At 39.8% G+C, this 16,488-nt stretch overlaps 1 protein-coding gene across 3 annotated transcripts in view; it reads left to right on the forward strand.

Annotated features, from left to right (window-relative positions):
• Positions 1-16,488, forward strand: part of LOC140235897 (heterogeneous nuclear ribonucleoprotein U-like protein 1) — a 28,286-nt gene that overhangs the window by 2,813 nt on the left and 8,985 nt on the right. The window contains exons 2-9 of one of the 3 annotated variants that reach the window (XM_072315891.1): positions 3,955-4,209; positions 4,653-4,758; positions 7,628-7,695; positions 8,822-8,961; positions 9,666-9,765; positions 10,576-10,688; positions 11,055-11,204; positions 11,853-11,960. In XM_072315891.1, the coding sequence (XP_072171992.1) occupies positions 3,955-4,209; positions 4,653-4,758; positions 7,628-7,695; positions 8,822-8,961; positions 9,666-9,765; positions 10,576-10,688; positions 11,055-11,204; positions 11,853-11,960 (1,040 nt within the window). Of the gene's footprint in view, positions 1-3,954; positions 4,210-4,652; positions 4,759-4,919; positions 4,966-7,627; positions 7,696-8,821; positions 8,962-9,665; positions 9,766-10,575; positions 10,689-11,054; positions 11,205-11,852; positions 11,961-16,488 lie in introns of those variants that run through there. The other 2 variants (XM_072315897.1, XM_072315900.1) reach the window with 2 other exon arrangements.

Below are 16,488 nucleotides of genomic sequence, written 5' to 3' on the forward strand. Positions count from 1 at the left end.
TAAAAAATCTGACTGCCGGGTACATGTAGAATTAGAAACCATAGTGGATCTATGCCTTTGCGTGCGATTGAAATCTTGAATTCTGGCACGGGAGGTCCAACCTTGTTTAGATTGCTCTGCACTCTGCACTCCACCAGGCAAGCCACATACACATGTGCCTTTGACTTTTTTACACACACACATAAATCTACATTTGTATACAGCCAACCACACATCCAAAAGCATGCTTTGCATGTGGTTGTATCCACACACATGGTCTTGCTTAATGACTTTGGTGGTTCGATACAGCCATACTCATACACACACTGAGCCAGCATAATAGTCTCTGCATTTGGATGCATGCCATATGGTGTGAAACTGAGAGGCTGTAAAAGACCTGCACCAGGCCAAGGTTTGACTTCCCGCGCCAAAATTTAACTGAGTGCAAAAGCGTACATTTAAAAAGTAGCCGGAGATCAAACCTTGGACAGTATAGGCGGCATCTATACATCACACACTGCCATCAATGGAAACGGCCTCATCTGACATCCAAATAGCCATTGAAAGAAATTTTGTTGGTGACAACACAGTCTGCCTGCTTGGCTATGCCAATGCGTATGCTCACATTGAGAAGAGTGTGTGTACTTTGATTCTCCACAAACGAGATGGACAGGTTGGAAGGACATGCAGTGCTGTAAATGCAATTTTGGTACCCTGGCGTTCCAAATAGAAATCTTCCATTTTTGTCCCCGCCGAACGAGTTCAAGCAGGGGACTATGAAACGGGCTCCGTATGTGTGTGTGTCCGTCTGTGCGTCCGTGTGTGATCAAAATGTTCAATTTGCTACTTCTCTGTCATTTATGAGCCAATTTTGATTCTGTTTGCTTTATATGATAGCACTACATGGGAGCTTTGAAATTTCTACACAGAATTTCAGTTGTGACCTTTGACCTATATTGTACATTTTGAGCACTACAAAATGCTACTCCTTCGCCATTTTTAACCCGATTTCGATTCCGTTTGCTTTATGTGATGGCACTAGGTGAGGGCTTCAAAACTTCTACACAGAATTTTGACCTTTGAACCTTGATTTTTGACCTATATTGTACATTGACTACAAAATGCTACCCCTTCGTCATTTCTAACCCGATTTTGATTCCGTTTGCTTTATGTGATGGCACTAGGTGATGGCTTCAAAAGTTCTACACAGAATTTTGACCTTTGACTTCTTTGACCTTTGACCTTGATTTTTGACCTATATTGTACATTTTGCAACAAAATGCTACTCCTTCGCCATTTCTAACCCGATTTCGATTCCGTTTGCTTTATGTGATGGCACTGGGTGAGGGCTTCAAAACTTCTACACATAATTTTGACCTTTGACTTCTTTGACCTTTGACCTTGATTTTTGACCTATTATGTACATTGGCTACAAAATGCTACTCCTTCGCCATTTCTCATCCGATTTCGACTCGTTTGCTTTATGTGATGGCACTAGGTGAGGGCTTCAAAACTTCTACCCAGAATTTTGACCTTTGACCTTGATTTTTGACCTATATTGTACATTTTGCTACAAAATGCTACTTCCGGCGGGGACATATATTACGCACCGCGTAATTTCTACTTTTCCTTGGTTTTTTTTTTTTTTTTTTTTGACCCAATATTCACATTTTTATCTCCTTGAAATGCATGGTCAAATTTTTACTAAACCTAGCTAGTAGTTTGCTGAGATGATAGAATACAAAGTATTTGCACATATGAACACTACATTTTATGCCCCACTTGAGGGGCCCGGGCCCAGCCAAGGAGCCCAGAATCCTACAACTAGAGAATCTTTTAAAAATCTTCTATGAAAGCAGAAATACTTTAAATATAGAGTACATTTGTGAGTGAACTTCAAGTTTGTATATATGGCAGATCCAGGTGGCCCTTTGGGGCCATGACCAAATTGGGGATCAATTTTCATCTTTTTTCTGGAAACACATGATCAAGTTTGCTACAAATTTGACAGGTATTATTGCAAATGTAATAGAATTATATGCAAATGGACACTATGTCCTGGAGTCCCCCAAGTTTACTATGCTTTTCATGGGGAATATTAATGGCAAGAATGTGTTGAAAGTGAACTTGTGATACTCCCATGAGCGCCAGACCCCTGGATCTTCCTTTTTTTTTCTTTTTTTTTTTGTTAAGACAGATTTTAAATCGAACAAAGTTGTGATCGAGGGGGACTTACTGTAACATTGCTTTTAATCAGTCGCTGCTCATGTACTACGGGATCCAGATTGGACTCAAGCTCTACTAGTATTCACCATGTGCAGCTAGGTATAGCTGAATGTGTGCATATTAAACTATTGCTACGTAGTATGAAGGAAATTAAAGAAAATTTATGTTCAAATGGACAAGCATAAAGCCACTGTAAGAAAATGAAGTTATCTAGAATGTCATGATGCAAGAAAAATGAGGCTATTTTCATTATGGTGGTGTGTGATGTACATTGCATTTTGACGTGACTGTATCCAGCTATGTACCAAGCACTTGGATGCAACTACATTGTACATTTGTACATGCGTGTGACTGAATGGTAAAGACATGCGTGTGGCAGTGAACACTGCCTATTCGTCCAGTGAATCTGCAGTAGGGGTTTAGTTGACTGTGACTTGATAAAACTGATTAAATGAGTGAATGATGCCAACCCCTCATGGTTTGCCCCAGGTGACTAGCAGTAGTCAGCAAATGGTATCAACCAGGCACATTGTGCCACATGCTGAAATAAATGAGTTAAACTGATTGGTGCAGTGTGAACAAGTATCAAATACAGTGCTAGATCCCTGGACCAATGTACATGTAACTTTGAGAGATCTAGACATATGTTCTGCTGTAACAAATCATCCGATTTGCAGCCAATTCCAATGTGATCATGAAAGAATGATCAGCCAAATTTGGATGATCTCCAAAACTTAGGTTAGCTAGATCAGCAACTGCACTAATCAGTCGGCCATGCCACACACAGTATGTGAAGCAAAAATGCATGATGTGGCCCAGTGCCAGTGATGCCACATGCTTATTCAACTCCCACAACTTTCCAGAGCTAGTTGTGGTAGTGTAGGTACATACCTACTAGGAAAACAACAATTCTATTCTTTTCTTGGTTATTACTTTGTCACCTACTTCCCAGTCCTTGATAGCCAGGATACAAAGTGCTTGCTAGTTGTCTTAAGTACTGGGCTGCTGTGAAATTTGATTGAGGAGTATAGTAAGTGTAGTGAACTGAATAAAGATAAATCTAACCCTTGCCCACATAGTTGGCTTATGATAAACTAAGCCTACCAGCTGGTTAACACTTGGAGGCAAATAGGGTAACTGCACCCAATGCAAAACAGAGTGAAAAAGAGATGAAACTGAACAGAGCAACTACATTTGTATGACAGTGACAGCTATAACCTGCTCTAATGAGGCTGGTGAGAGAATGTGCGATGAAACATGACAATGGCAAAAGGAAAAACATGTTGCTGGCAAGACATGATGCCCAAGGCTTGTCTATCATGGGCCTCTGGGGTCAGCAAAAGTTGCATATAATTGTTCTGGAGGAGGATGTTGAAGGAGGGAGGAGGGGATACGTAGAGGGAAGATCTGGACTTTCATACCCAATCTGGTGCTGTTCATGGGCACAGGGTTAGCCATCCAGTCATTTGATCCAATCATCACCCTAACTTTCAGCATGGTCAGGGGTTGGGGATCCGGATGCAGATCACCAACTTTTTGCCATGGTGTGTGCAGCTGTATCAAGTGGTAGGAGCAGGAAGTATAGCAGAACAAACAAGGACATGTGTTCAAGGGGGAATGTTACATATTACCATGTTACCATGCTTTCTTTGTCTGTACAGGGATAGAGAATCATTGATTGCTTCCTTAGTATTTCCTAAGAAACTCAAATTGAAATCGAACACATTCTGTATTAATTAACTCTTTCAGGGGGCGATGATGTTGAAGGGGGCGAAGGAGATGACCAGCTCTTGCAGGACCTGGACATTCCCCCTACCATGGAACAGCAGGAAACACAAGCCGAAGCCCAGGAGCCTGCTCAGGAGGCTGAGCAAGAAATGCCCTCGGAAGAGCAGCAGCAGCAGCAGCAGCCAGATGGTGGGGCGGAGGCACAACCAGAAAGTATGGACCAAGAGCAAGCACCAGCTGCACAGGCAGAAGAGACCAGTGAAAAACCAGCAGAAGGTAGTGACCTGTTTGTTGTATGTTTGAAATTGTATGTGCGTGCATGTCTGTATGCCCGTCTGTTTAGATTGAGACATCCATGTGTTAGATATGCATGTAAATCTGACCAGTTAATCATCAGAGGGTATGGCACAAGAGTAAAAACAAGTCTCATACAGATGTACAAAGTCAGAAAAATGTTAAATTGTTTTCCTTGTGTGCCCTTTTATAGAATAAGTTGACAAGTTTTACAGTTTATTATTATTATTTTTCTTATTCTTTGGTTTCCTCAAAATACTAATGCTCAGTGTGAGTTGTGGTAAATTTGTAAAATGAAGTTATGGCTTTTTCATTTGATTTATCTGACCGATATTTGTTGTGTTTGCAAATCACCTAGGCACACCATTGTGTTGAGTATTCATCACAAAATATCAAACTTTTTGTGATTTTGCATTTTCTCACAGCAGCAGATGAAAAGAAGGAGGAAGAGGACAAAGAGAGAAAGAGAGACATGGAAAACAGGAATAGGGATCGCAGGGTTCCAGGGAGAGACAGGTCGCCAAGAAGGAGGTACATTGTATTTCTTTTTCAATAAGTCAAAATGCTCTAACCGGGGGATGTTTCATAAAGCTGTTCGTAAAGTTACGAACGACTTACGAGCGACTAGTGATCAGTTCTTGTGCTGAATTATTGAAATTCTGATAAGTATACCACATCAGGAACAAACAGGAATAGGGATCGCAGAGTTCCAGGGAGAGACAGGTCGCCAAGAAGGAGGTACATGTAAATTGTATTTCTTTTTCTATGAGTCAAAATTCTCTAATAGGACCCCTTGGTTAACTCATTTAGGCATTCGTTTTTGAGGCAACACTCAGACATAGAAATTCTGATTAATTTTTCCTTCTCTGTCATGCGTCCAACCCAAAGCATATCGGAGGCATTATTTGTTCATGACAAGTGTGGAATATTTATTCCTCAGCCCAAAGAGTGATAGAGCTATTCTGTTATCAGTTTGTTAATTTTTTCCACCCAGGGTGTGCTATCCTGAGTTGAGAAAAAACGTTCAGTTGATTTATTTTATGGGCCGGCACAGGAATTCTACCTTTAGTCTTGAGAAGAAAGCCTCCAGCCCGAAAGTTGCTGGAGCTATTTCTCAGTCATGTGAAGTGTGGAGCATTTATTTCTTTGCCCAAAGGTTGACAGAGGAAGTATGTATTCAGGTTGTTTGTCCATACAAGCCAGACCTTGTTGCCATGAGTTCCAAGAAGCCATTCAGTGGATTCCGGTAAAGGACCAAGGGTTATTAGATTTTGGCTGAAAATGGCATTTTTCAACAGTAAGTAACTGCATACCGGTGCTGTGTTTGGAAAAAAAAAACCAAACAAACAAACAAAAAACTCCTATGCATTTCAATTTCACAAATTTCATGAGAACCAGGATTCGCCAAATTAGAATGCTTATGACAGTTCTTGTCTGCACAATATGCATTGAATGCCAGTGGCAATTTGAGAAAATTTCATGGAAAAAGGCCATCAGCTCCAATTTGCATAAATTTCATGCCACAAATATTTCTTGCTTTACAGGATAGGAATTTTCAGTTGTAAGATTATAATATGGTGAAAATGAATTAGCAGGTATCTACATGAAATGATAGTGATGGAAGAAAAGGTCAAAGCTCCCTGTACTTGTTAGATATTTTGACTTTGAGAGGCATTTCCAGCATTTATTTAAACTTGTCCTATTGTAAAATAAGTCAATGGACAGGATAGAAGTAAATTGAAAGGTTGAGTTCTTGACATAATTTTGCCTCAGAAATTAATTACCAGCCGCACGTGTAGTGTGGAATGTTCAGTGGTGGTATAAGTTTCTGAACAAGAGTAGAATTAAAGGGACAGTCATTTGTGAAAGATAGTGGTATGTGAAGGTCAGAGGTCACTGCACTGTACTTTCAAAAATTTTGTCAACCTATAACTTCAGTTAGGAATATCCATTGATTTTAGCTGGTTAAGGAGGATGGAAATGTATTGATTGCCAGAAATGACAGGTGAAAGGTCAAGATTTAAAGTCTCCAAGCTTGGTTGCAATATCCTTTTGCCATGAATTCATCTTGTTAAATCCAATGATGTCATTCTGTAGAATAGAAATAGATTGTAACATATTTCTTTTGTGCAGAGAGGTTATTCGGTAAGGTTAATCCTTGGGTCAGGGGACAAGATAATTTCATCAAAATGTAAATGCAGGGCCATGATTAATGTACATGGCAGATATAATGATAGCATCAGGTGACACAGGAAATAGAATTGCTTGTTTCCCTTTTTCTATTCAAATGCATTTGCCATTCATTATACCAATAATTAATGTAATTTACTGCTTTTGACCTTCAAAAAGTGCCGATGTTCAGGGAAGAGATTAGAAAATATACATACCTGTGCAAATCACTTATACCTACAGAGTTGAGAGCCCTGTAGGGGAATTTGCCTCCAGTATACAAGTGGACTCGGTGAATTTTTATAATATAGTCTTTGTAGGCCCGTTCACACACAAGGGAAAAAGTGCGATTTAAAAATCGATTTTCTTATCGCGATCAAGATTTCGAAATTTTTTCCAGTGTGGACAGAAAAATCTCACTAATTACCGCGATCCTTATCGCGATCCAACTCGCACTATTAGTGCGATTTTTCAGAATAATCGCGATTATTTTGCCAAGCGTCGTGTGTGTGAGCGCGATCGAGATTCGGAAATCAGTATTTTTAATCCCATCGTTCGTAGCGCGTGCGAAACTCTATTATTGGGACTGCGGGGTCAGTCTTCGGTCATGCACGTTTCGCGCATGCGCAGTTTGGCCACTGATCGTTCTTTCCTTGATGTGAAGTGCGATTTTTCCCTGTGTATGAACAGTCGGAAAAAAAAATCGAAATTTGGATCTCGATTGAAATTTCCATTTTCGTTGTTTGTGAACGGGCCTATTATCATTGCCCTACAGTGACATCATAAACTATTGTATTCTTATCCAGCGATGACAGCACATGGATTTAACCGGACCTTCACAAATTTGTAGCTTTTGTATGGATTGTCCTATTTTCCTCAAATTTCACCAACAATATACTCACAATATATCATTTCTACGTGTACCCTTTCCCTTTAACTTAGTGCTTTCTGGTGTGTTCATGTACCAGCTAAAAAGAGAGGAGTTGAATTGGATTCACGACAATGTACAATGTAGGTGGCAACTTGCCAAGTGGGTTTTCCCTAGTGAGAACAATGTCAAGTGCCATGTACTTTCAGTTCCGCTTCATAAAAGGAAACAGGAAGAGGCGATTATATTGTGTGCCAGTACTACGCCCACTGTATGCTGGCACGGTTGGAAGAGTTATTTTAATGCATTGCTGGTCACATAGACAGTGTACTTGATTGCTCACATGTTTCTTTGCATGTGCAGAACCCCACCACCTGTGGTCATGGAGGAGGATGATGATATTCCAGACACACAGTGTGTTCTCAGCAAGTGTAAGTTGTTATCAGTTTTCACTAGAGTGAAATGTGAAATCAACCATTACAGTGATCAGAACAATGAGATAAAATGAGGAAGTAATGTGGTCAATGTACATATTTAGGTGCATTTGTAGAGCATTCACAGTGTGTTGAATTGCCACGAGGAGTTAGGGATGACTGGTCATGCAGTGTAGATTGTACATGTACCATGCTTGTGTGTGCTGTGGGCAGTGTCACCGAAAGAGTTGTGCTTATTGTATCCCTAGATTATGTGAAGAGAAGGATACTTTGGATTCAGTACTGTTATGCTGATGCGAGCACATTTGTGTGAGTGGGTATGTTTCCTGATAGATTTTATTCAAGTTCACTATGGAAGTGTATATGAACATATTGTATCCCCCGGCATGTATGCCGGAGGATATAGGGTCAAAGGTCATGTTGGTGGTAGATGGTTTATGTGCGCTTTATAGGGTACATTTCTCGACGGATTTTGTTCAAATTTGGTATTGACATCTACCATGATATAATCTACAAGCCTATAGATTTTGGATATGCTTCCCCCAGTGTTCCGTCTTTTATAGGGTCAAAGGTCATATTGCTGATGGATGGTTTGTATGCCCTCTATAGGCTACATTTTTTAACAGATTTTGTTCAAATTTGTTATCCAGGTTTATCATGATGTAATCTACAAGCCTACAAATTTTGGATGTGCTGCCCCCAGTGTTCCGTCTTTTATAGGGTCAAAGGTCATGTTTAGGTTGCTGACTTGTATACACCCTACTAGCCACACTTTTTTAAAAACTTGTTTTCTTCAGTTAGTAGGTCTATGCGAATAGTAAACCCAACCCCCATGATTATGGACCATTACATTTCCGTCGTGTGACAACTGACAATGGATATTTCCGGTTATGGAAATATATGTTTTCTTGAAACAGGCATCATTTACATTTTTGACATTTGCCTGTGTGTTCTATTGCAAAGCAATGCTCAACTGTGTTTCGATCAAGAACAATGTATTAATGCCATCTATTGTAAACACCATTAATATGTATATATGCATCTATATATATATATATATATATATATATATATATATATGCTGTAGATTTTGCTTAATTTTCATTTTTTTTTTTCCCTCTAGATTTGTCTGATCTGAACATGAAAGTTGGGAAAGATGGCTACAATGCTTGTCCTCTCAGCATGGAAGGCTTTGCCTACATGTGGGCTGGAGTGAAGGCTACTCATGGAGCCAAAAAGGGCAAAGTGGCATTTGAGTGCAAGGTAGAAAACAAATCAATAACAAGATAAAGTCACAAATGGGGAAAATCACTCCCCCCCCCAAAAAAAAAAAAAAAACACAAAAAAAAAACACAACAACAACACACAAACAAACAAAAAACTAACACACACACACACACACACTTACACACACACATGCAAAACAACTCAAGATCAATAGGTTTACTCAACCTCATACTCTGTTTGCTGCTGCAGTACTTAAAGAGATTGTCAGTCAACATGTAGAAAACAAGCTGTATTACTTGTGATGGTCATTCTGTATCCACTGATGATACCTACACTGCCAGTTCTGCTTCTGATTGAGCACTCAATCAAAACATGAAGATAAGAACTAGTGTTGGTTATCTGAGGATAAGGTGAGGAAGAAATTAGGCATCAAGCAAAAAATGTATTAATTATCCTATTCAGTTAGTTAGTTATCCTCTCTTCTTCTTTTTTTTTTTCGATACTAAAACATTATTAACCCCTTAAGATTTTGCTGTAACACGCATTTCCCATGGACACCTGTCCAAGTATACTCTAGTCTTCATTTGGTGAATGAGAAGGTAGTTATATGGTTCTGGTGTTATTTCTGGAATTGTTGTTTTCTGGCAAAAATGTTCCATTGAAACATGTTTATCCGTCTTCCAATCTCTAAATAGAACATGATGTGGTTAATCATTGTAACATATCTTTTTACTTTTCAGCTGGAAAGCCATGCTGACGTTCGACATCTGCCCCCTGAAGAGACCAATCGCCATGTTGTCCGTGTTGGTTGGTCCACGGACCCTACGTCGCTGCAACTTGGTCAGTACCTGTATTCTCTCATGAAAAGTGTGCTCAGCTCTAAGGCTGTAGTATTATATCTATCAGTCTTGGCATATATAACCAATTTGAATGTTGTAATGCTTGTGAATGCATCTAGTTGTTGAACACTCAAATGTAAAATGCATAACTTCTCGAGACTTTGCCAGGTCAGTCAATGTTTCTGCACTCAGGGTGCTGCACACATTAGAGATCTCATTCAGGATTAAACAAGTTACACTTTGTTGTATCTTGCACCATACTACATGAAGTTCAGATAAATTATAACCAAGGATCACATGTTTGGACTTTCGCACACATCAAATGATAAGTGATGTTTCCTGGTACTTTTTAACATGAGAAACCAATTTACCATTATGCAGTATATATGTTGGTTGATAGATTTGAATGTGTTTGCCAAATGAGGCAAGAGTTTGAGTTGGAAAGAAATTTATTTTTCTTTTGTGCATATTCAGATGTTGCTCCCTAAATTCTTTGTGCACCAATGGGTAAACCCCCTGTGTGCCATTGTGCCATGTTATTCTTCAATTGCAACACTTAAGTGATTTTGGAAAACATAACTTCTTATATTGAATTGTTTATAGGAGAAATACAGTACAGCAAAGATGTAGAGAAACTTGCAAGCTGTACGATGGTGTAACTTACATGACAGAGCTATGGCTATTTCAAAGCATTGATTGGTGTGTGTAATTGAGCAAAATGTGAACAGTTTTCAAGCTGTTGACAGAGTCATGTGAACATGACATGCAAAGAGTTCATATGTAATTTTGATTTGATTTCAATGCTTTGTAGGAGAGGAAGCCTTCTCATATGGCTATGGTGGCACTGGAAAGGCATCGGTAAACTGCAAGTTCGAAAACTTCGGAGAAAAGTTTGGTGAAGGAGACGTCATTGGAACCTTTGTGGTACGGATAGTAATTCATTCTATAATATCAATAATAATTTGTAGTTGAATAAATAATCACTTCAAAGACAAGATTTTAATTCCTTCTAATTAATGGGCAAAGATTTAAGTTTCCTGTAATTTCTTATTAGAGACGTGGGCAAATTTATCTCTTAAATTCTTATTTCAGTCTTCTCAAAGCAGCATTTCTTCTTCTGCATTTCTTGTGGTTATCAAACACACACAGATCATACATCCTAAGAAGACTTGCATAATTGTGGCAATAATTTGGACAAAATTGCTGTATCAGTGTTCTGGAGAGTGAGTTTAGATGTTGTAAAATAATTATCATCTGTGCGAGTGACTCTGTATACCATGTTTGTTCCAGGACTTCGAAGGCGAGAAGACGACCATTTCGTACACCAAGAATGGCAAAGATCTCGGTGTGGCCTTCACAATCGAAGACCTCGGGGAAGAAGCTCTCTACCCGCACATGATGGTGAAGAACACCTCCGTTGAAGTCAACTTCGGTCAGAAGGTATGCAACGTTTGTGGTACCTCCTTCTCAAATCTACTTTATTGACAGTTCGTTGGCTCAGGGTGTTGTATATGAGAACAGGATAAATGTTTGTTACCTTGTAGGAAGTTTGAAAAGACTGGCTTTGTGACTATGTGACAAAAATAAGGAAGCGTTCCTCCGGTAATGGTTCATATGTTTGACATGACCCAACATTTGCATGTCTGCTAACTTCCGCTGTTTTATTAAAACTTTTCTGTAGAGTTGTTATGATTTTTTTTTCTTGGCACTCTATTCAACCTTCTATTTCCATTCCTAATAAAAATTTTACCTACTGTTTGAGAGACTGATATGACTGTAAGCCTTATAGCAATTTTTGACCCTCATTTGCTTCTGGATATTGAGCTTCAAGTTTGGCATGTATGCACTCATTCATTCTCATTGATAACACACCTCCACTGATGATACCAACACTGCCAGTTCTGCTTCTGATTGAGCACTCAATTGTATGAAGAGACTGAACTAGTGTTTTAATCTGAGGAAGAGTTCAAAATTTCTGCAAGTATGTTATGAAACTGGATTGGATGGAATGGATGTGGAAAAAAAAAACCCACAATCATACAAGCATCTCCTGCTTTCATTTCCATTCTCAACGTTAATGATGTGTAGGAAGAGCCATGGTTTCCTCTGAAAGAAGGCTTCACACTCATAGGTCAGCTGCCTGCAGAGGACACCGTCCGAGGCCCCAAACCACCAGCGACCAAGGCCGAGTGTGAGGTGAGACTAGGAGCTTTGTTGACTCTTCCAACCTGAGCCTTTTGACACTGTGTTTTGTCCATGTACTCTGTGTTTATGGTGTTTCTCTGTTTTGTGGAAGTCTGTGTAAGCGTGCAGCCCTGTGTGTGACTTGTCTGTTCCCATCTTGTTCAGATTACAAGTTTCAAAGGTCATTGTTATTTGGTACACACACACTGCCAGTTTTACTGGTAGGTGAAGGGATCAAACATGTGATTCGAATCAGGAGCTTAGTTGTACGCCAGCTGTGTAACAAATGAGTTCTGAAAAACAGGTGTATCGTGTGACTGACAACAGGATTGACATGACTGTAACTCTGGAATGTGGCTGTGGTGCATCATGACAAAATATCATTTACTCAGTTTTGTTCTTAATTTGAAATACGAATGTAAGGTATTTGCACTATTCATTGTTGATTAATAATATTTGGTGCTAGTGGCATTTAATTCTTACATTTTTTTTTCTTTTTTATTGGAACGCGTCTCCGCTGATGATACCAACACTGCCAGTTCTGCTTCTGATTGAGCACTCAATTGTATGAAGAGACTGAAATAGTGTTTTAATCTGAGGAAGAGTTCAAGGTTTCAGCCAGTATGTTATGAAACTGGATAGGATGGAATAGACGTGAAAAACAATGGTGACTGACAACACATTACGCAGTGGTCTGTGACTGGAATGTGGCTTTAATGCATTTTGACAAAATATGATCAATTATCAGTCTTCACCTTGACTTGATACAAGATTGTTTGGTATTTCCTCTATCTATGGCTAATCAATCCACTCAGGTGCTAGTGGCTTTTCATGACTCATCCCTTTATATCACTAATGTAAGTTAGGTTTACCTGATGGCTCTAACCAACACCTTTATTCATGTGCACTTTACAAGGAGCTCATTGACAGAAACAGAAAAGTGTAATGGATTTTATTAACTTGACCCTCAACACATCCTCAGAATCTATAGGTCATTTCAATGGGAAGTCATTTTATTGTGTGTTATTGTTTGTGTATGTGTGTTGGTTTACTAGGGTTAACTGCTGTGGCTGTAAAGTCTTAATGGATGACATAGAACTAAAATGAAATGTCTCCAATCCTCCAGACAAATTTTCACATCTCTGCAGGAGCCAATCTTGATGAGGGGTACTTTACCTCTTCGTCACATAGTGCTAGTGCGAACTCATTTCGACTAAACATGTGCATGTTGCCCCGTCTCTTAGACCATGCAATCAAAGCTTGATTTGATGAGAAAATTTCTTCATTATTTTGAGTATTTTAAGGGATTTGGGGGGGGGGGGGGATGGGGCAGGCAATTGCCAACAGAGAATGAAATAACCAGTGTCATCTGGTCAAAAATTTTGAGCCTGTGCTTGGTCTCGGAGGACTGGACTAACCATGTAAGAATTGGTCATAGCGCATAGTTTATACACACAGAGCATCAGCACCACAACGCACTGACAGTATTTTCAAACTATGCCAAGTCATCAGAGCACGCTGTTATTCAATCACTGATTTCATCCGAGCGCAAGCATCCTCTTCTTTCACCGAGAACAAGTGAATGACGAGTATCGGGTCGTGAGGATCACTGATGCCATCCTTGATAAATTCCCATTGAACTTAACACTCGCTCGATGTGCCACCCACTCACAACATTCGTCATTGATGTCACTGTTGGGGGATAAGTCAATGTTGCCAGGCTCCACCTGGTTCCAGCCAAGTCTTGTCATTTCTACCAGGGTCCCGTTGCCGTTCTCCTGGGCCTTCTGGATGAATGGAACCCAGCCATTATTCCCACGAAGCATATTGTGGAGGGCGAGGGAGTCCAAGACACCTTTGTGACAGTCGCCAGAATGGCTGGGCTAGTGAGGGGAAGGGTGATCTCTGTTTTGAGTGAGTCTCACTTCCTGCCCATTTTTATTCTGGGTTTGCTTAAATGGTATAGCACAAGGCAGTCTGTAGTGATAATTCAGAATATTCGTGGATGACAAGTGCCTTACAAAACGTGAGAAGTTTGCACTACAAAAAGTATTCTATGTGGATTGGTATTACTAGTGGCTGCTGTAGGCATATGTAACAACAAGATGTACATTTCAAAGAACTTATAGTCATCAGAACATGCTATAAATGTGCAACCAACTTTTTTTTCAAATTAATGGCTTCATATTGAAATTGTCTTTGTCTCTTCTTTTTTTTTTCCGTAAGAGGCAATTCGAAGCTTTTTCAATTTCTCAAAATGCCAGTATGTGTTCTGACAGACAATTTTGTTCTAATTAGCATAAATGATGTCATGCAAGGTGACTTCTATATCTCTAGGCTTTTAAGTGGTTCTATCCAGAATTTCACAGATTTGTTCTTTTATAGGTGAATGGGATAATGGCAGGAACTGTCAATGAACAGTTTCTAAATTATAGCTTTTTCCCCCTTCCACATTTTAGACACTGCCAAAGATGTCACAGATATTGCAAAATATTTGCCAGTATCTAGCAGACGTACCATGATGAACCAGGTGTGCATCAGTTTTGTTATTTTTTTGACTTCCAACTTTTGTGTACATGTAGAATGTGGTAGCAGCCAAAATTTTATCTGTAGGAAATGCTACATTCACATAGTATTCTAATTAAAGCATTTAGTATCAGTTTTTGTATCATGGACAGGTAGCCTACATGGTCTTGCTTTGGTCATTTCTAGATGAAAATGGATGTCACTACTACTGCTATAAATGGAATGTACTATAAATCAAAACAAGCACATGTAGGAAAAAAAGCATTTTTATGTACATTTTTATTCATTTTCAAGATTGAATTTAGATTTAGCTGCACATTATAGCTCTAGTTTAACATCACGTCTATGCAAATGAGAAATGAGGGGTTGATGCAGTGTGAACATTGGATACCAATTTCTCTCACAGGCTCCCATGTACCCAACACAGCTCCCTCAAGACAGCGTTGGCTGTAGTCTGAATAGCCTTCTTGAGGTTCGACTGAACAGCCTGTACAGAACTTCTCTAGACACCAAAGAATCTCCAAACCAGAGTCCAAAAATTAGTGACTTTAGAGCTCGTCTTGAAGGGTCAGGCATACGCAAGGCAGAGAAAAACTCTGTCGGTGCAGGAAATGCAGAAGGCCATAAACAAAGTTGGGAAATGGGGAAAACAGAGGGAGTGTTAGAAACCCTGGTGTCAAACCTGTCTGCGTTGAATGAGAATGTGACATCAATTGATGATAAACTGAAAGCTGCTCTGCAACTTGGTGGGGACAGAGAAGAGATTCATGGCCAGCAGAGCAAGCAAAAACTGGGCAGGAGCAAATGCTCTGTGTTGACGCACCTTGAGAGAGATTCAGTAAACCCAAGAAGATCCATGCTACCATCCGTAACTGGCTGCAACCTATTTGCGCAATGCAATAATGAGGACACTAGTACACCTGTTGTCCGATCTCCAACCCCAACATTTATTTCTCTAGAGCAAACCCCCAAGTATGACTCTGTAGTTGATGAGTCCAGCTCTGTCATTGGTTCCTCAGTAAGAGTTTGTCGGTCCAGTCAGCTGTCACGTGAACACAGTTCCCCACAACTGCTCTCCTCTGCCGAGAAGGCTGTGCCGGAGCTATCTAAAGCCGAGGCGCTGAAAATATCTCGCACCAGTGCCAACTACAAGATTTGTGCTCTGCGCATGGCGAGAAAGCTCCTCCGAAAGAACGGTGGGGACTCCGCCCCTGGTGACACCGAGGCAAAAATGAAGGAAATACGGCATCACATTTTCAGTTTGTACTCCATACCCGTCAGAAAAGAGAGGATGGTGTGGAAGTCTTGTGAAGACCTTATTAGGTTTTCTTTCCCAGTTGATGTGGACAGACAACCTCTTACTGGTGGTATACACCAGTGCCCAAAGCTGGTTACATCTAGGGGGAGAATCCAGTGAGGGAAGCAATAGGTGTTGAGGTCCTACTGATTGTATCTCATGTTGATATTCATTTGCAGGACAGTGATAAGACTTGATAATGTTGTGCGCATGTAATATGAGCTGGCAAGAGACTGGATGAGAATGTATTGATCTACAAATGTGTTGTACAACCATTAAAGGCAAAAAAATAAAAATATCATGCGCTGTTACATGCTCAGTCGTAGTGTAACAAGTAAAGACCGGTAGTGCTGGTACAATTTCTGTATCATGTCATTACATGTGATTAAGTCACAGATGGTAAACTTATTTCCTGTACTATTTGCTAGTTCATGGTGAAAGTTAATAGAAAGTAGGATGGCTTGCCTATTGTGTGCAATTTGCTCAAAAAAAGAAGGAAAACAAAGTAATTAGAATGTATTGCCTTTTGAATCTACTGAAATGAAAATTGAAGGTTACAAAATTGTTAATTACAAGTTGAGTGGAAGAGGAAGTATTTATGGAGTGGAATCATGTTTCCTTTATGATTGTGAGTGATACGCAGTGTGCTTGTCTTGAAGCACAACAGAGTAACAACGTCAAAAGACATGCTGGCTGGTGCAGTGGTGGGCGGGTGTT

Source organism: Diadema setosum, chromosome 1 (genome assembly GCF_964275005.1).
Source record: "Diadema setosum chromosome 1, eeDiaSeto1, whole genome shotgun sequence".
Lineage (NCBI taxonomy): Eukaryota > Metazoa > Echinodermata > Echinoidea > Diadematoida > Diadematidae > Diadema > Diadema setosum.